The sequence below is a fragment of the Mytilus trossulus genome, chromosome 3 (genome assembly GCF_036588685.1).
Source record: "Mytilus trossulus isolate FHL-02 chromosome 3, PNRI_Mtr1.1.1.hap1, whole genome shotgun sequence".
Lineage (NCBI taxonomy): Eukaryota > Metazoa > Mollusca > Bivalvia > Mytilida > Mytilidae > Mytilus > Mytilus trossulus.
Window position 1 is genome coordinate 49,807,305 of NC_086375.1, and position 22,292 is coordinate 49,829,596.

The following is a 22,292-nucleotide window of genomic DNA, read 5'->3' on the forward strand; positions in this document are numbered from 1 at the left end:
AAACAGCGGTATATTGCTGGCTCATATTCATGTTCCACTAAAGTATTGTCCATTAGATTGACCAAATGTCAGTCCGCAGTGAAAGAGGGTCTTCTGAAATACTGTGAAACTGTTTACTCGCTTGGTGGTATTGACCATATGTGGAATCTTAAAAATTCTAAAGAACTTCTAGTCAATTTTAAATCTCGGTCTTTTTCTGAAATAAATTCTATCAAAACTTTTGATTTGTCAACCGTGTATACCACCATTCCCCATATAAAATTAAAAAATCGCCTAAAAGATATAATCCACAATGCCTTTCAACATAAAAATGGTAGCATACGCTATAAATTTATTACTTTGGGATATGATAAGGCATATTTCGTTAATAATGACAAACAAAAAGATAAAACATGCTACACAGAAGAACAAGTGGTCAGTATGTTTGAGTTTCTTATCGATATTTGTTGAGTTTGGAGGTAGACTTTTTCAACAAATTGTCGGCATCCCTATGGGAACAAACTTCGCGCCTCTTCTTATTTTCATATGAATCGGAGTTCCTTCAGACACTTCAAAAACAAGAGGATCAAAGAAGCCAGATTATTTAATTTCACTTTCAGATATATAGATGATATTCTTTCCATAAACGATCCGATCTTTTCTGATTGGGTTCCATTAATATATCCCCCAGAACTAAAAATTAAAGAATCAACAGACACGTCCTTCCTCTACCTCATTTTCAGACTTATATCTCGAATTTGACTTACACAGTCATCTTTGTACCAGAATTTATGACAAACGAGACGATTTACATTTTGAAATTATAAATTTCCCCCACCTTAGTAGCAATATAACAACTTCACCTGCATATGGGATATGTATTCCCAAACTTATTCGATATTCAAGAGCTTTTAGCTCTAACTCAACTTTGTAAAACGTCATCAGTGTCTGAGTAGAAAGTTGGTGAACCAGGGGTATGCCAAAGAACGTCTCTAAAAAAAGTTCATCGGAAGGTACCAAGACCTTGTTGATAAATATTCCGTATCAACTTCACAAATAATACATGATGGTCTTGATGTATAGATTCGGTGTACTGATGTTGTTTATCATTTTAACAACGTGGTATATTGTTCTTTCATTTGTCTTTGTACTATTATTAATATTACTTTTACTGTTGAATTGTTATATGAGATATCCATTTAACGAAGCTCGATACTTAAACATCCCGTCAATGTGTTTGTATTATCTTTCATTTTTGCTGATATTTTGTATATGCGACTTTTTCTGGGTAGGAAATTTTAATCCTGGTATCTATGATAATATGTGTAGTAAGTACAGGCGATCTGATTCAACAATTTAGTCAAAGTATGTAGGATGATTGTTATCGTATATGCTCGAATTAATCATCTATAGAAGAGACAATGGGTTAGAAATAACACAGAATTGTTCCTCAAAAACGTTTTTTTTTACAAAATATAAAAGCTAAATAAGATAAAAAAAAATTTTAGTAAGTTGCTGTTATAGAACTAACAACAACACTTGAATTATGCAATCATATGATTTGTATAGAGTTCGACACTTTCTAGCCTCAAAATTACGGCGACAAGTTTTGTCAAAAAATTAAGAAAACATTTTGAATACGAAAATCAGATTCTTTCTTTGTAATCTTTGCTTGCTCACACCATGGAAGTATTATATTGACTCATTTTACTTCCATACTCAAATATTTACAACCCATTCTGTGTCAGTTATGGAATGCTGTCTATCGACGTGAATAATGATATCTGGTAAACCAGATTCAATAGTAACAAGAACTTTTTGATGAAATTTTTGTCTATGTTTTTCTGAGGTAGTTATATAAATTACTGGAATCATGATCATAGCAGCACAGAGGAACGTTATGCCGCCATACATGTAAATTATACCATCATTCCTAACAATTTCTATCAGTCCTCCTGCAAAAAGCAAAAAGATAGATGTCGTTTACCATTTAAAACAAAGTTTTGCTAAAATCAAGATATCTTTCTTTATTTTATCTAAATATTTTTAAAACTGAACATTTCACAAGACCTCAATAGGCCTATCTGAAATAAACTCCTTTGTTATTATAAACACTCAGTCTGTAAATTGCCTTTATTTTCTCATTTTTTTTCAATTGTTCTCTCGAAATGTTATAGGTATTCAAGTATCTTCATATTCAAATTTCCCGCGTTAAACGTGATCAATTTTAATGAAGTATCTTTTTTTTTCTTTGATCTGATATTTCATATCGTCATTTTAGAGAGTGAATGTTTTATGATGATATTCCAGTCAGATCCTTACTTTTCGAACTTCTTCAACATTTGATTGAAAATATTTACGCAGAATGTGAATGTTAACTGTCCACAGAGTTTAAATATCTGATTTATGAAAAATTTACGAAGACATATTTCCATGTAACGCTGGATCTCCAAGAGTAAGGAATATATAGTTTTCTTAAGTGTCACGTACTTACGATAAGCTAACGATTAGATTTTCATTGAAAATCATCGGTGTATGGTTTTCCATATTTTCAAATAGAGACAATGTTTTGACAAATAAATTCAAACATGCGTAATAAGAAAATGTCAGTTATATTTATTAATGACCATACCTGCAACAGGTGTGCCAATGATAGTACCGAGCCCTTGAAAAAGTAGCGTTATACCAACACTATTACAAAGTGATTGGGGTAGTACTATATCAGGTAATATACTTGTTGACAAACACACAGTGCCTCCTGAAATAGTAAAAGACAAGTTCAGCATAGTATATAGTTAGAATTATATTTTGGAGTTTGGACAAATGTGTTACTTACAAACCTGTCTGTCGGTCTTTGTGAAGCATTTAAGGTTTATGACCCCTTCTGTAGCCATTTTAGTACGAACTTCAATAGTATCAAAACTACTGATATAATGAATAATGGAGATAGGCCATTTTGTACATATACCAAGGGGTAACTTGATGCAAAGCATTATCATTTACTGTTTCATTGCATTTAATAGAAAAAGAGGACTTTGTGTCAAATAAACCAAGGTTTTTATAGAAAATCCACAGCCTTTAATACAGAGATTTTTGTTATAAAATTTGAAACATAGACTACTCACCAGCTTTTCTATGATGTGCTATTTTTTATAAAAAGTTCTAAGAAACCTGTAAATTCCAAAACACCTCGTGCTGAGTCACTAAAGTCGAGTGCACTCTAAAAGGTGAACTTGATTTGGTTCATATTTATATTTGTTTTAACCAATGACTACAATAATAAACTTTGTTTAAGGGAAACCAGTGCTAGCATGGCATGCAATAATCCTATATCTATCAGTCAACAAATATCCAAGTCTGAGAGTACAAGGATAAAGGCTGTGGATTTTCTATAACATTTTCTTAATTTTAGGGTGCACTCGACTTGAGTAACTCATTACGAGGTATTACCCAATAGAGAACAAATGACGAATGAGTAACGAACACTCCCCGTCTGAGGTCTATCTGACATCACTATTCCATTATCAAAAAGCAAATAAAATGTTAAATATAAAAAACAACAGTCCAAAGTTCCGATTTGAAGTAGTCAAAACGGGAGGATGGGTAATTTTCACTTTCGATCTTTTATATCTAGGCGTCACTGCCATGGTAAGTCTTGTGTTGACAAGGCGCGTTTATGGCGTATTAAATTTTAGACTTGATGTTTTTTGTTATCTATTTATCATGTGTTTCTTTGTCTAATACGTTCTCCTACTTATTTGTATTGTAGTCCTGTAATATTATGTTGTCATTTCAATGTTATACTTAACATTGCCATTAAAGTACGAGGTTTGGCATGCCACAAAACCAGGTTCAACCCACCATTTTTTCCTTTTAAATTGTCCTGTACCAAGTCAGGAATATGGCCATTGTTATATTATTGTTCGTTTCTGTGTGTGTTACATTTTAACGTTGAGTCGTTTGTTTTCTCTGAGCGTTTTTGAGTGTAAATTCACATTGCGATAAGACGTGTCACGGTACTTGTCTATCCCAAATTCATGTATTTGGTTTTGATGTTATATTTGTTATTCTCGTGGGATTTTGTCTGATGCTTGGTCCGTTTTTGTGTGTGTTACATTTTAGTGTTGTGTCGTTGTGCTCCTCTTATATTTAATGCGTTTCCCTCGGTTTTAGTTTGTTACCCCGACTTTGTTTTTTGTCCATGAATTTATGAGTTTGAACAGCGGTATACTACTGTTGCCTTTATTTCACAGCTTCTATCCTAGACAGGGAGGCATTTTCGACGAGATCGCGGCGATCTAAGATCCAACTTCATGGCTGTAGTTTTTATGATAGAATCTTCATTCGACACGGATATGCGATCCAACGAGGACGTCTTACGAGACAGACGCTTTCCTTTACATTTACGGCATACAGTAGACCATCCGGTGCCATGTTCCTTTTCTCTGTTGGAATTGTCTATTCTACTTTCTTCTTGTCCTTGCGTATCCAAAAGCAAACTGAAGCTTTCCTTGGGAATAGAATGTTTTCGGATGTACTTTTCTTTGTCGGCATTCACTTTTGGTGGCGTTGCTTCCGACGTGAACTTTTCGGCTTATTCAAACTTGAAGTCGCTGATTTCGTTTCCGGTTGCCCATGTAAACGGGGATAATGTTTAAACGAATCAGTTTGAATTTCATATGTGTTGGTTTTATTACACTCAGGTAATTATTGTGTATGAGGTTTCACAACATTGCAAGTTAGATTTGTTTCCTTTGTAGTGAGTTCAAGGTGAACATGTTGCTTATCGGAGCGTATTTCTCCAACGATAATCCAACCCATGTTTAACTTTTGCGCAAATGGAGCCTTTGGTGTTCTAGACGTTGATCAAGGACATGATGTGCCTCTATAAGATGTCTACAAATGAGCAATAAGATTTTGCATTTTCGATCGGGAGAATATGTTTTTGTAGTTCTTGCTAGTGTTGAAATAGCAATATATCATCAGGTGTAGCAATTTCGTTCCGATTATTGGGAATGTTATCGAATTCAATCACAGTTCAGGTAGATTGAATCTAGTATTGTCTTGTACAGACTTCACGGCAATGCCGTTTCCTCGTTTACCAGAAGTAACATTGCTGCCGGAGCATGTGGATAACATATAGTCTTTAGTTTCTGCTTGTACATTGAATAGCCTGAAAAATTCACGAGCCACGAGAGACCGGTTGCTTTGGTCGTCAATAATTGCATAAAATGCGAATTCCTTTGTCCTGAAAGACATTCACAGGAAGTATCTTGACACACGTTTAACTACTGTTGCCATCTTTGGAGAAATCTTTGCAAGTTGAACTAACAGAGGTTAGCTTGGTTTCAGCTATCTCAAGTTGCCCCCCGCCATTGACTGATCTATGCGGTGAAGGCGGTGCACCTTTTGGTTGGTACACTCGATTTGTGTGTAATGCGGTGGTGTGTAGTTTACTTCTGCAATGAGACTGATACTCGCGTTGCAATCACGACTTATGTGCATAGTCGAATCACAGCATTTGTAACAAAGATTGTTTTGCCTCAACAGTTCCTTGCGTTCCTCTATAGTTTTAGCTCTGAACCCGCGACATTCATTTAACGAATGTTCGGTATTGAGTATTATGCACATATTTTGTTGCTGTGCAGTCTCTCAAGATCGTTGTTCAACCGCTGTCTTAAGAACGTTGGTTTTTGTCCCAGGCTGAGGTATGAACCTAGGCGCAGCACCTTTTGAACTTGGTGTGACTCTGTAACCAAAAACGAACACAGGATCGTTCTTAATTTTACTGATTTCCCGGATGAAGGCAGATAATTCTGTGAAAGGTGGAAAGTCAACTTCATATTTAGACTTGTATCTAGAAGCCCTAGTTATTCACTTTTCTTGGAGTCCGTATGGCAGTTTTTCCACAATAGGAATTATCCTGGACAAAGAGTCGAAATAAGTAAGCAAACATCCCAGCTTGGAATTTTCCTTGTGATATTCTATTTATATTTCTGATAGAATATCAGAAAGTTCATAGAGACGTGCGTTGTCCTTATTTGTCAAGGTTGGAAAATTTATCAGTTTATTGATAGAGGCCTCCAATATAACTGGATCACCATATAGTTCATCCATTCTTTTCCATAACCTCTGTAGGCCTCTTGTAGGGTTGTTAGCATTTGATGCCCTTATACTCATGGCATGTTTACCAGACTCTGGCCGTAGCCACTTAATCAGTAAGTTTATTTGTTCCGAGTCCGAAACTTGTAAAGCTAGATTTGCATGTAGAGAAGGATTCTATCCGGTCATTAAAGTTTTTAACCGGGAGAACAATAGGTCTTTGCGTAGAAGAAATCTAGTTATCTCCGACGTAGGATCGATTTGTTGCGGGTATGCAACAGGATCTCTTCTTTAGCATCCTGTGTTGGTGTTCAGCAGGGATCTCATCTGAAAGGCCTAGTTTTGGTATGCCGGTTACTATTCACAGATCTGGGATTAAGGTAACCTCCGGTGACCTCTTATTAGAAGGCAAGCCAGAAGATGTATGTGACGGCAAGTTCAGTGCCAAAGATGGCACGAACGCTAGTGCTTCATGTCTCACCTCATTCTTTACAGGAATTTGTATTATCTTTTGAGGTCCTGTTACTTCCCTCATAGCAGTTGGTACATGATGCTAATTGACGAAATCTTGCACACGCTGGAGAGGGTTTTCAGTTTCGTCAGGGAGATCGCTAAATTCTTGGCTGCCATCGTATTCCAGGATACGAGTCTCGGCTTCTGTGGCTTTAGCTTCTCTGTGTGCTTTGAGGAGGTTCAAATTGGCCTTGAGTTCAGCCTTTTCCCAGCCTCTTGTTCTAGTTGATCCTTTCTGCGAATGGCCTCCTGTTCTAGTTTATCTTCCGTTGTGCTGCTTATTGTTCCATTTGACCTTTCCTTTGTGCAGCTTCTTGTTCCAATTGAACTTTTCTCTGTGCAGCCTCTTGTTACATTTGAACTTTTCTTTGTGCAGCCTCTTGTTCCATTTGAACTTTTTTAAGTAAGGCTTCTTGTTCTGCTTGAATGGCGTGTTGCTCCATTTCGGCTTTGATTTTAGTTTGTCTGAACAGAGCCTGTTCCTCTAATAATGCCTCCTGTTGAATGATCAAGGCATGTTTTTCAGCAAAGGCTATTTTTGACCTAGCAGCCTCTTCTTTGGCACGCTTCCTCCGTGCCTGGCTTGACATATCGGAGACGTTTGAGCTTCCGCTATGAGAGGTGTTCTTACCCTTAGATGTTTTTGTTTTGGTGAATTTAGCCTTTGTTAGGGCAAGGCGATGCTCGTGTAGTTTTACCATAACCAGTTCCACTTTGGAAGAAAATCCAAACAGAGTTTACATGCATCTATTTCTTTTTGAATCTCCAATGTTCTGGTCCTTTTCAGAAAGTCTAGGTATTCATCTGTGAGCCGACGATTGTCATTACAGGCTTAAACAAGTTTGTCCTGGGCTGTTGGGATTCAATGTCTGACAATGAGCCTCTTGTTCCTGACAGAACTTGTCACGTTTCTCAGTGAAAGATACTTTTCCTTTTACCGTGAGGTCACGTACACGTCTAGTCTCGGGATTTTCATCTGAATGAGTTGTATTAGACGGATTTTCTTATAGTTCAGAGACATCTCCCTCTATGGGCTATATCTCTTCTTGTTGTCCCACGTGACTGGAATCAATATTGACTCAACGTTATTTGGGTTGCTGCCTATTACACACAAGATATGTAATCCACTATCAGGGTAAAGTTATGTACGTTGCTACGTTGTTGTTCCTTGTCTGGATATGTAAAGACAGGTTGTCGTCAATTTACTAGCACAAAACGTTGTCGTTGAAACTACGTTATATTGGTCTGATGACTGTCGTAGAGTGGCGTACGTTATCCAAGAACAACAACAGGCAAATGGTAGTTTTTTTCACTGTACTGGCCGGTCCAGTGAGTGTTACCAAGATTGGGTTTAAGTAAGGATAAATCAATCAGGATCTGACTTTTATTTTACTACCAATCCAAATGGTGAAAAAAATGAAAATACAAATATAAATACAATTTTACAAATATGTGTTCAAAGATAATTAAAGTCCATTAAAATACAAATAAACAGTTCGTAGATATATAAAGCTGTTAATTTTCTTTATAAAAATAAATGGATGAATATTCTTGCACACGTCAGGTTCTGTCTGAATCAAATTGTGTAATCGAAGATACGAACAGTTTGACCGGTATAATGTTCATAGTTTCTTTATAACATAGGAAAATATATTAAAACAATTCATCGCTGATGTAAAGACATGATTTGTAATGTTTTAAATGTAACTCACGCTGTGGTTAGCCACGAATTGTTCCTTTGGACAGTGTGTCCGCTGAATGTTCCTTGCAGTTGTGCACACGGTCTGCTGAGCAGTTTTCGTAACTCAGAAAAGAGGGCAAGGTTACACGGATTCCTACACTGTCCTGTATCAAACTCATAGAACTGGAGCACGTACACGGATGTACGCAATGAAACATTAACAATATAAAATGATGATCAAATGGAGAACATATGACGAATGAGTTCTAGAACACTAAGTTTGCTTTCAAATGAAGTATGATACATCAAAAAGACCCAACAAGACTCTAGAATAAATGCACAAACTAGTTTGTAAAAAAGGCTATGTTTATACTAGCATTATCTTGTTTGCCTAACGAAAAGGAATAAATGTTAAGTGTAATGGCATGTTTATTGAAGTTTTTAATTGCTAGTCAAAATAATTTATAGCAAACGCTTTTAAGGAATTCTTACTTTTAAACACTTATGTTTTCCAAAAATAAAGCAAACACCATATTGTCTAACATTAACTTGATAACGTAATACATTAACATAATACTCTAAATATATTACAACATAATTACCTGAGGTTATTCCAAATAAGGCACATGCAATTGCAAGCAAATAAAACTTTCTCCAAATCTGCATCATCAAAATAGATAAACCACAGCCAGTTAGCACGAATGAATATAGCAATATCTTTTGTCTATAGAACGTTACAGCCATCCAGCCAAAGAATGGTCTGCCTAATGACGAAGAACAACCAATTATTGATATAAGCCATGGAATACTGATATCATCAATTCCATAATGAGCTGCGGAGTTCGGAAGGAATGCAAACGGTACATAAAACCCCATTGAGGACAAGATGTTTGAAATAATACTACAAGTAAACGCTGGAGTCTTTAGAAGGTCAAAATCCATCATATTTGATATTTGTTTACTCAAGCTTAATATTTGACCTGTTGCAAAAAGAAAAATATATATCTTTAAATGTGTTTTGTATTTACAACTCTTTACAGATTTATTTGTCTGAAAAACACTTTTTAGTTACGGGCATCGGGTCTAGTACTCTACGCATTGTTGTTCGAAAATTATTTTACATTTATTTCAACCTGTAATGGATAACACTTAACGTGTATATTAAGGCGACAGATATGCACCGGTGTTCGAATTTCGTAAATCGAACAAAAAGAACCAACAGAATTATAGTGGAAATTTGTAGGTATATTGAATTTTGTTTGGTTAATTTATTCTTTCGCCTTGTACATATGACGTAAACATGCACATTTTCATACACTACACTGTAATCTCCTAATTATTTCCTTAAAACTCAGTTTATAATGATAAAATGCTGTTAAGAGTTGAGAGATTTATGTTTTCTGATCTATGTTCGGGCTCTTTGACACATTCCCCATTTCGATTCTCAATTTTATTACCTTGTTTCGATTATTGTCTAATAAGCTTGAGTTTGTAAGGAGTCTAAAGATGTATTACATCTAAGGACATGGGATGTGTTACATTCACTATCTGTATTTCAATTTCTAATTGTTTTTATTTATTAATCATGAGTGTTTCGATTGTTGTTAACATACCTTGTGTTGGTCGCCTTTGAGAAAACGTTACTGCTGTTATCTGTACATGTAATGCAATTGCAGCAGATATCATAAGAGTTCCTTGGTATCCGTAGTTCTTGAGACAGAGGTCAACTAGAGGTGAAAATATTATATTTCCAATTCCGCCTCCGGATATTACAATACCAGTAGCTAAAGGTAATTTGGTGTCAAAAAACTCATTCAGTATCAGCAGTGTACACGTTAATGCTAAACCGTTACCAATTCCTGCAGAAACACAATTATTCATTAACAGGACAATGTTTATGTCATAATTTACACTGACGAACAAACTTTAGTCTGAGTGAGGTGAGCCAAACAGTAGTAGGAAAACGTTATCTATTTACTTCTCTCATATTCAACTTCTCATGTTCCCATTGGCAAAAAAAAAGTATAAAACGTGCAACATGTGAGAAAAAAATGAAAAAAAGTCAAAAAAAAGTTCTGTAGAAACAAAATTCTGTCAAAAGAACTCCCAAAAAATATAAGTACTTTTTGGAGTAAATCAACTTTTAATCGCAAACATTCAATAGAATACCTCTTTATTAATACATTGTATGACAGATGTTTCTCCAATTATAATTGAAACTGTCAAATATGAAGGTATAATAGGTGTAAATGAAAGGTTTTGCTTTAATTGTAGAAAAAAATAAATAAGTGTATGATTGAAGATGAAAAATATTTGTCGTTAGAAGTCCCCGAATTTTCAGTTTTGTCAACGATCTTTTTTTTTTTTTTTTTTTTTTTTTTACAGTTTATGTAATGTAGAGAGTAGCTTTAGTAATTTGTGCAATGAGTACATCTTAATATATGTTTCATGTCGATAGAGTTTTCCATTTCATAGCCAAAACCTACCATGAAGTAATTTTTAATATAAATTGTATTTTATAGCACCTGAGATCACCCCTAGTTTTTAATGGGTTTCGTGTTGTTTATTCTTTAGTTTTCTATGTTGTGTCATGTGTACTATTGTTTTTCTGTTTGTCTTTTTTCATTTTTAGCCATGGCGTTGTCAGTTTGTTTTAGATTTATGAGTTTGACTGTCCCTTTGGTTTCTTTCGTCCCTCTTTTATAATCGTAATTACTTCGGTATTATGGTGTTTGCTGTTAAGATATAAACTACATGTATATGTAATTTTAATGTATTTTTAATGCTTGTTTTTAACAATTTCTTATAACTCCTTTTATAGTTGCTCTTTCATAAATTGATGTCACTATTTTTTTGTGTTTTGTATCAAATGTTTTAAAGAAATGAGACTCTATTAAAGTATTTGTTGGAAAACAAATGGCTTACCTACAACAATTCCCAGAGTTACATAGAGAAGGTTAACTGAACTAACAAAGGCACTCAGGAGGTATCCAACAAACTGCAGACATCCACCTACTATTACTATCCGTCTAGCGCTGATTGAATTTGAAACAGATGATACAAGTGGCCCTAAAAATATATTTCATACGTTTTGTATTCTCTTCTTTTCAATGCTTTATTGATTTTTCTTGTCTTTTCGGCAGGTTCCAGTTTTTCATAGTTTTTTGTCGAGTGTTTCTTGTGTACCTTATTTTTTTTAGAAACTATTGATTTGCGCACAGATATCGCCGGCATACGGTTTTATGTATGTTGGCGTTTGTTTTTGTTGCAGTACAGTATTATTTTTTTGGCTCTGTTGTTTTCCTTTTATTATTGATGTGTTTTCCTCGTTTTCATTGGTAACCCGGATTTGTTTTCGCTAAATTGATTTATGACTATTGAACAGCAATTTCCTATACTATTGCTTTTTTTAAATTAGCCAACACCATGTGTTTAGTACTGTAACTATAAAATTGAAACTCACCCAAGCAAATCTTGACGAAAGACGGATTTGCCTTTTGTATTCAGATCTTCTTGTTGTTTTATATGCTCTTAAACTTGGTTATAGCGCTCATGTTATGATCGTTTTGAAGTATATTAAAATATATACCAATATAAAAATACAATGGTATTATTAAAATCCGAAATGTACTTTCCTTCGTTTCATATGCACGTGAATTGCAACCAGTACGTACTATTCTAAGTAATATTTAGTATTGGCTTAATTGTATAAAAAAAGGAGATATGATTGCCAATAAGACAGCATTTTACAAGAGACCAAATGACACATAAATTAACAAATATTGGTCACCATATGTTATTCAACAAAGAGCAAAGCCAAAACCGCATTATCAGCTATAAACATTATTTGTATTTATTCTTTTATTTAAATGTCCTTTTTACAGAAGTATATATGTCCTTGGGTTTTGATGTAAAACTAACAATGTTAGAAATGGGGAATATAATAGTGTTTTCATATATAATAATGTAATTTTTATGTTTCCTCAAATCGAACGGCACTGTTCAATACTTCTCATTGAAGTAGCTGGAAACTCCAGGTTTAACAAAAGATCTAAAAATTGCATCAACCCACCAACGAAAAATTTGAAAACTCTTATTATTTATTCCAACAATTAGTCACAAAACAAAACTTATTTAATGCATATGACTTTGGCTGGAATTTCTTCGAGGTCTATAAAACAAATCTTGATCGAGATATATATCTTAAGTTATTCAACACCCTGAACTTATGTAGATTAAATTTGCGAAGCATTATATCGTTGCATCATACATTTTAGTATGATTTCAGTATTTGAAATATCAGCAACAGTTAATAAAGTTTTTGATTACATTTGTAAATTCCCCTTTCTTTCTATAAATACCAGTGATTATTTGGATGGATTGTTGTTTGCATAATTAGCAGTTGTACTTGCGATTAGGATCGTTAGTTTCAATCAAAAAATAAAATGGGAGAAAGACGAAACGCGCGTCTGGCGTGTATTCAAATTTTAGTCCTGGTATCTATGATGAGTTTATTGTAACAACGAAACGGTCAACTTTGACCTAATATTTACATATTATGTCATCGACAAAAATCATACACACACAAGCCAACGCATCAAATCACTCCGTATTTCAACAATTTCATCAAAAAATTACATATTGAATATTTTGCGGGTTACATGCTTTGATAGCACACCAAAATCCCATTTTTTATTTGTGATTTACTAACAAATAGGTATGATTCAATTAAGTAAAAAGATCGGGGAAAAACGAAGAGAAAAAACTCGTCGTCGAAAGGTATTATTCAGATGGTAAAAGATTTTACAAACTGATCTAGGAGAGTCACTGTTATAGTAAATCATAGTAATGATATTTCGTTTTGATAAGTTATAAAAACATTTATTCAAATTTCTCACGTCTTTTGTAAATATTCAAAAAGTTGCCATTGCTGTTGAAAACAACGAAAAATATTTTACATAAAGTACATGAGATCGCAGGTTTTAATTTGAATGAATTATCTTTATGTAAAGATAAAAAAATAAAAGCTGTAAGATGAATATCTGAATTTGACATGTGTACTGCGTAAAAGGACTACCTCCTCCCGCGTGACGTAAGGTTTTTGTTTCAATTTTATACACACAGTAATGTCAAAGATTAAATGTTTCTACCCTCAATAACACTTCTGAAATATTTGACTTAATTAACCGTGACTTTCCTATGACAGTTAAAACATTCACTCTGTAAATGTCTTACCAATAATTTAAATCTGGCCATTCAAAATTCCTAGTTTTAAAAACTAAAAAAAGTTTTTGATCTACAACAGAGGAAATAAAGTTCGTTAAAATATTCAGTATCAATATATGATAATCATTAACCTTCTCTATGCCTGTATCATTACGTCATAACATAACACATCACCAATCTGTGTGGTCAAATACACTTGCCCCAGTCTGACTTTGCCAGGGACAAAGGGTTTCTTATGTCTTCCCTTTTGTTTGTTTTTTTGGTGTCAAACCATTGACACCATTGGTTATTAATATATATTTTACATTTTATGAAACAAATGTATAGGCTGAGGCGATTGAGAGCTTTGCATAGACGCCTGTGTATTGTTGAATACAGTATATATGTTTCTCTCTAAATGTCTTTAGGTTATAGGTTTCGTTCTGTTGTAGTCTCATTTGATTGGTATGTCCAACATCTTTTGTTCAAACTACCTCAGCATAATTATACATGTATATAGATGTGAAAATGTGTAAAAGTTTTACATCTAAACATTAGCCTGGTATCTAAAACGAGTTTTTTCAATAAAAAAAATGAGAATCAGAATATTTTGACAAACACAGTATTTGAGGATCTATTTGTAGTGACTATGCAACAGTTTTATATAAATTTTTTATATTGAATAAAAGGCAGGTATATTTCATGTTTTTATATAGATTAGACCGTTGGTTTTCACGTCTGAATGGTTTTACACTAGTAATTTATAGCTTGCTGTTCGGTGAGAACCAGTGCTCCGTGTTGAAAGCCGTTCCATGACCTATAACGGTTTACTTTAATAAATTGTTACTTGGATGAAGAGTTGTCTCATTAGAACTCATACTAGATCTTTCTATATCTATATAACTTATAAAGGTTCATCTGTTAAATTCTACATTGTGTTCGAATCGCAAGAACTTTAACTTTTTCATTTGACAACACGCGTCAGTCCATGATCATGGTCATTTGACATTGTATAATACCAGAACTTTTTACATTAACTGGTACTCAAACTTCTATCCATGGAAAACATTTTTTAAAACTTTATCGTTATGTTGCCAAGATATTTCCAGTTATTTAAATTATATATCGTGAGACACACAGAATTGGCTCATATCTAATTTCAAGAGCTTCAAGTTTTATTATGTATATACTATTGTGATATTTCACTGATCTTTGGCGATGAAACTGTGGCATCTATTTTTTATATCCCAATTTCTTTTCTTTTTTGTCAGTATTTCATCTACCAACTTAAAACTGGCCTACATGTTATATCAATGTTCCTTTTACCCATAATACCCCTTTATCAACAATTTAAGTTTTCATTCATTTTGGATTCGAATGACGGTAGATCATTGAATAGCTTAAGATGGAAACATCTGATCAAAACACACTTTTTTCAAATTGAAGTTTGCGCGATTTCTTATGACATAACCACAAGACCCTGCCCATTTCAAGATTGTGATCTACCGAATTAGACTTTTTACCAGATTTGTAATAACATAAACAACACCGTCACGACGGGTTTCACATGTTGAGCATGCTCGGTTTACCCTTCCGTAGCACCTAAGACCATCCCCATTTTTGGTGGGGTTCGTGTTGCTTAATCTTTAGTTTTCTATATTTTTTTCTTTTGTACTATTATTTGTCTGTTTGTCTTTATATATAGCAACGGCGTTGTCAGTTTATTTCCAATCTATGAGTTCGACTATCCCTCTGGTATCCTTCGCCCCTCTTCTACTCCCATACCTGTCTCTTCAAATCTCTCTTCATATTTTATTTTACATAATTCGTTAATCTTAACATTTGAAATTCTTATTTTTTCCTGAGTTTCAATTGAAATGAATATAACAACATTTATTCAAAAATAAATTTCTTTATCGACACGGAGATCGCTGTTTCCTGCTATATAAAAACACTTGGAAGAAGTATGATTGTCAATTATTAGGACATTTAAAATAAATCATCTATTATTGAAGATGCATTGATTTTTGAAGATTTTATACTGAACTTACCTATTAAAAAGGCAATTCCTATTTGCAGTGATCCTATCCATTGTAGATTTCCTTTTGCAACACCCCATTTTTCAGTTATTTCAATATATACTAAACCAATAGCTGAGTTGAATCCACAGAATACCATATAAACTATAAATCCTCCAAAGACAACGATCCAACCATAGCCGCCATTTGGAACACGTGGTTGAGATGAAGGTTTAGAAACGTTTTCCTTTATAAAATTCAAAAGAATTTCAAATTATTTAGATTAAACGGAAAATAATGGACTGAAATTCATTGCACATTTTTGAATAATAAAAAGATACATAAAATAATACTCAATCTGTATCAGAGGAAATAATTTAATATAATACGATAAAATAGATAAAGTAATTATAATGAATATATTAATTCCTTCACGGCCCACATGACCACTCAATATTCCAAAGTATTGTTTAAACAAAATCCGTTGAAAACAAAACACTTCATCAAATGACTTAACAAAATATAAGAAGACATTAGGTTTGACTTTCCAACCAAGTCACAACTTGTAAAGGTAGACCATTATAGGTTACAGTTGTTAGTCAAATTTACAGTACTAGTATTTGTTGATTGTTTCTTCACAGTGTGGGAACGGAACTGTACGGTTTTCTAATATTTTGGTCATTCGGGAGACTGTCAAGCGGTGCTCCGACATTCGAAAAATAACAAGTTGCTTGATGGAAACTTTGACGAACTCTCATGTTCCTATATAACGTTTCTGCTTCAAGTTTTGATAGCTAATACATTCTTTATGTAAATATGAACCAATAAAATAATAAGAAAGATATATGCATCAAAACGTTTTCCTTAGAATGGTGGAGATCCGTGTAAAACGATCAAAATTGTCACACAACAGCGATCAAAAATGTCAAATAAACATCGAAAAATCATTGTTTGCTACCTGGATTTTCACATGTACCTTTTCTGATATATAGTCTTACCTGTCTGAAAGTTTCAAAGCCATTGTCCCAGTAGAAATCCAAATATATTCATTTTCTCCATGTCGGATATTTTTATTGACTGTACAATCGCTCGCAAGTTGACTGTAATATCACTCGGAGCCTTCCTGTAAATCACTTGGAGCTTTCCTGTAGAATTGCTTGACCAAATTTATTAAATACATTGCATATGCATTGCATTGGTTGTTTAGTGCTGTCCTGTTTGTTCATCTATGGTATTTGAAGTGAAAATAAGCACAAAACCAGACATTTTGACAATTAAGATTCTATCAAGAAACCCTTTTAAGGTGACTATATCAGAGACAAAAACAAAACGTGTACACTACATACAAAAAAGGGAGATGTGGTATGATTGCCAAAGAGACAACTTTCCACAAGAGACCAAAATGACACAGAAATTACCAACTATAGGTCACCGTACGGTCGTTAACAATGAATAAAGCCCATACCGCATAGTCATCTTTAAAATGTCCCGAAATAACAATGGAAAACGACTTCGGAAAAGTAACGGCTTATTTATGTACAAAAAATGAACGAAAACAAATATGTAACACATAAACAAACAACCACTGAATAAGTATACAAGACAAAAAGAAAAGGACAGTACAAAATATGTTAAGAATCTAATCTTAAATAAAAATGAAAATAATCCTCGTACAAAATAAATATTTATATATACTGAAAAGATTCTCTGGAAAGTTAATTGGCATATTTTGAATTTTACTTAATATATTATTCACCAGCAATTTTAGAAAAATAATGAATACATATTTGAACAATACAACAAAGAATTTTTCAGCACAGGATTGGGATATTGTAACTTGATATGTACCATAGTTTGTTTGAAAAAGTGTGAGGGAATCGACACATACACCACAGTTCCATATCGACCCTCTGATTGGTTTACCAGAAGATTGAAAATGGTCAAGTGGTGTATGTTAGATGCCTCACACTTTTAGCAAGAAACTACATTCTAACACATTTTTTTCTCTCCTGTGATATCAGTTGAGAAATTTGACACATGTCATTTACCAAATAAAAAAGTGATTGGCTATATGTGTAGATACACCATAGGATGAACTAAATTTCAAAGCAAAGCTTTATCGTGAAATTTAGCCTCTCTTATGGTGTATCTACAAATACCCAACACTTTTTAATTTGGTATAACAAGGAATTCGAATGTGGAATTGTGGTAGCTAACCACTGACCCAAGAAAAGACACGTATATGTCAATAAACATGATATTAAAATAGAAGATGTGGTATAATTACAAATGAGATGTCTGTTTATTACAAGCTATACATGTAGCTACTGGTAGAAAAAGCTCCAGTAAAATTAAATTTTATCAAGGATGGGAGAGGACTTGTTATCTGAAAGACAGAGAAAACACAAAATTCTTCAACATTTTTTTTTTATATCAATGTCACGATTCAGGAACTTTTTAATATTCCCAACTATAGCATCCGACAAACGAACGAAACAAGGGAAAACAACATTTTATCAAACCACATTTATATTTTCAACATAAAAATAAGGACATGTGATATGATTGTCAAAGTTAAAAAATAAATGGATTTAAGCAATTATAGTCGGCTATAAAAGGTCCCGAAAAGAAAAATAAGAATCAATACCTTTCGAATTTAACTGACGGCCTAATTCATAATAAAACAATTTACGAAAAACATATATGACAGACACGAACCAACGACAACTACTGAACTACGAGCTCTTGACTTAAAACAGGTACATAAAGAATTTGGCAAGGGTAAAAATGTTTGAGTGCGCTCATTTATCCCCAAAACTATCACAGCACAAGACCAAACTATAAAAATCAGATGAATACTAATCGGATCATCATACTATCATTGACGATATCAGACCTGGTGCGGATCCCGCCTTTCTACAAAGGGGGATCCAAACCACGGAACACCATAAAAATCGAAAAAAAAATAGGCTTCAACCACCAAAAACTCCCTCTCCCCGCATACCAGATCCGCTAATGCAGTCTGCAGCCATTCAAATAAAACGTTCAAAAATCATTAACACTTTTGAGTGTGTAATTTAGGTTACTGAAACACTGAAAAATCGAAAACAATTCCAAAAATCGTAACAGAAAAAGGAGAGAAAAATCATACCAGACATATATTGTAATGGATTGCAGTAGTTTTAATAAATATTTAGATGACAAAAGTATCATAGAAAACATAAACTGATCATGAATGTGGCTGAAGAAGTTTAGCATTATCTACTTAAGAGCTATAATTAGTCATATGCCACTAGAAACTATTACAGCAAAATGCACTGACTAGCTTGCTTGCTAGCTGGACCGTGAAGTCATAAGAAGGTTAAGTAGGTTACCCTCCTTTCGGAGTAGTCTAGTTGGCCAAACGATGAAAAGAAAAGCTCCAAGTGATTGTACAGGAAGGCTCCGAATGATATTACAGTCAACTTGCGAGCGATTGTACAGTCAATAAAAATATCCGACATGGAGAAAATGAATATATTTGGATTTCTACTGGGACAATGGCTTTGAAACTTTCAGACAGGTAAGACTATATATCAGAAAAGGTACATGTGAAAATCCAGGTAGCAAACATTGATTTTTCGATGTTTATTTGACATTTTTGATCGCTGTTGTGTGACAATTTTGATCGTTTTACACGGAGCCCCGCCATTCTAAGGAAAACGTTTCGATGCATATATCTTTCTTATTATTTTATTGATTCATATTTACATAAAGAATGTTTTAGCTAACTTGAAGCAGAAACGTTATATAGGAACATAAGAGTTCGTCAAAGTTTCCATCAAGCAACTTGTTATTTTTCGAATGTCGGAGCACCGCTTGACAGTCTCCCGAAAGACCAAATTATTAGAAAACCGTACAGTTCCGTTCCCACACTGTGTTCTTGTAAACGGTCAAATTTCTAAAGAGGAAACCAATGCGATTGACTATATATGTTTACACATTACAGAAGATATATAATGATAACTCGATGAAGTTCAACTCGATCGATTCATTATCACATACAAGTATTTCTGGAAAAAATAATAATATTGGTCTTCTCCTAAACGAAACGTTTGAGATATAACAAATTAGAATGAGATTTTTTTTATGCCCGATAAGGCTAAAATTTAATGAAGAATTTTAATTGGTTCATAATGCAGGTTACTCATAAACATTCAATTTACCTTTTCAGTAAGCTTCATAGCGTAGTGTTTCTTCACTGTTGAGAAGGTAACAATATGAAAAAGAACATCAGCATCTCTCCTGTTAAATATACTACGTAGATAATGTCTGGTTTACACTAGATTTTTCTAGTGCTTATTTACATATAAAATTCATAAAAGGGAAATTGTGAATCATACCACTAATTTTAAGCATCAACATGCATTTTTTTAAATTTAATTTTGCCGAATTCAAGACAATAAACATAAATATTGTCAATTGAAAAGGATATGTACCATTGAAAAATGGTGTTTTACAGATATACAACTGATATTTTCAGAACAAAAAAATAAAAATAAAGAAGAAAAACACATTCTTCTTGTCGTATAGTTAAAAAGAGTCAAGATCGTATTTTAATCGGTTACCATCTTAAATAAGGGTTATTATTAGACCACAAGTTATCGGTTAAGATATGCAATATAAAATGTACATGCAAGATCATATCGTTGAAATGGTAATTTCAATTTTAAAAGGCCTGAATATTCATTAATTGTATCTTGTGGTGTTTGGCAAACAAAAACTATACTTGCGCGAGCACAATATGAAAATAGGAATAATCATAAGAATATATGCTCAGGCACTTGTCTCAGAAAAAAATTCATATATACCTTTATATGACAGCTATATATGAAATGTTTTTCTGAGACAAGTGCCTGTGAATGTATTGTATGATTGCACTCAATGACAACAACAACAATATATTTTATAACACGCAGACACATATTTACATGTGTAACAAGAGGCAAAATACATTGTCGTATTTATGATTACTACAAAACAATGTTAACATTTAAGTCATATTCATTCTAATTAACAATTATAAGTTTTTTATGATAAATATAAGAGCTTTGATATTGCAAAATGAAAGCAGTCATTTCATTTTCTCAACACATGGATAAATGAAACACTGAGCTATAAATTATCCGTCAAATACCATAAAGAACATGTGTTTAAGGTCAGATACATTGTTAGTAAAAATGTCTATTAAAGCAAGAAGTAAATACAATTGACTTCTTTGTAGAATTTGTGATCCGAAACATTTTGCTGTTTAAGGTGTCTGTTCAACCCACCAGTTTTTTCTTAAAATGTCTTGTACCAAGTCAGGAAAATGGCCATTGTTATATTATAGTTCGTTTCTGTGTGTGTTACATTTTAATGTTGTGTTTCTGTTGTGTCGTAGTTCATCTCTTATATTTGATGCGTTTCCCTCTGGTTTTGTTTGTAACCCGGATTTGTTTTTTTCTCAATCGATTTATGAATTATCTGTCCTATATTATATTACAGTTTTAGTAAAATCATAAACAGTTATCAAAGGTATCAGGATTATAATTTAATACGCCAGACGAGCGTTTCGTCTACATAAGACTCATCAGTGAGGCCCAGATCAAAATAGTTATAAAGCCAAACAAGTAAAAAGTTGAAGAGTATTGAGTACCTAAAATTCCAAAAAGTTGTGCCAAATACGACTAAGGTTATTTATTCCTGGGATAAGAAAATCATTAGTCTTTCGAAAAATTCAAAGTTTTGTAACAGGAAATTTATAAAAATGACAATATAATTGATATTCATGCCAACACCACACCAAAGTTGGTCAAAACTCGTCTTTTGTGGGCAATGACACCTATACATTTATTTATCATAAAACTACTGTTAGCTGGTACTAGAAAAATCTATAAACATAAACCATGTACAATAATATTAAATGCATATGTGGACAATTCAATTAAATAAACTTGGAGGATTGACTTTTACAATTATAACTTTGATACATTTTCATATTTTCGTTCATGATATTGTATGAGAAAATAATTATAAACCAAATTTATAGATAGTAGGATTTGACCAACATTACCGTGGTTAACATTTCTTTATGCTTACTCAAGGGTTTTACAGTTCTTTTAATACAATCATACTCATCACCAGTCGTCTATAAGGTCAAAGAGACGCAATAAATATCTGCTTTATCTTGGTAAACATTGATACCTATCGCATCTATATATATGCACAACGTTTAAATGAAAATTCTAGGTAAAAGTTTTATAAACTGTTCCAGTTTTTGGCACCCTTTATAGCTTGTTGTTAGATATGAGCCAAGGCTCCGTGTTGAGGACCGTTCTTTGAAATAAAATGGTTTACTTTTACAAATTGTGACTAGAATGAGAGAGCTGTCTCATTGGCACTCATCCCACATTTCTTATATCTATTCATACTATAAATTCTTGAAAAATGCGATGCCATATACATTTTTTTGTAGTTTTAGGCGAGTACGCGATTGATGATAGTTACAAGCTGTACTGGTCTAGTGGTGCTGATCATTTTGAATTTGCAGTTTAAAAATTCTTTTATCTAATATATTTTTTCCAAATATAACCCAAAACACCAAAAAATAGTAAAATATTATTTAAGGCCGAACATCATATAATTTTATTTTTATTTTCAACATATTTAATTTGATTTAGGTCAAAACTATCAGACAAAAGTAAAACATACTTATAAAGTCTTCTCCACAATACCCCTAAATATATCAATACAAATTGAATGTAAGCCTGAAT

The 22,292-nt window shown here is 33.3% G+C and overlaps 2 protein-coding genes across 2 annotated transcripts in view; both read right to left on the reverse strand.

Moving 5' to 3' along the window:
* The window catches only part of LOC134711744 (uncharacterized), a 405,579-nt gene that overhangs the window by 352,911 nt on the left and 30,376 nt on the right, over positions 1 to 22,292 (reverse strand). The window lies entirely within an intron of this gene.
* Positions 1,573 to 15,658, reverse strand: LOC134709494 (monocarboxylate transporter 4-like). The gene is made up of 6 exons (XM_063569653.1): positions 15,532 to 15,658; positions 11,201 to 11,344; positions 9,889 to 10,134; positions 8,878 to 9,255; positions 2,612 to 2,737; positions 1,573 to 1,934 (listed from the first exon to the last, which is right to left on the reverse strand). Exons 1-6 carry the CDS (start codon positions 15,656 to 15,658, stop codon positions 1,699 to 1,701), a joined length of 1,257 nt encoding a protein of 418 aa, XP_063425723.1. The 3' UTR covers positions 1,573 to 1,698.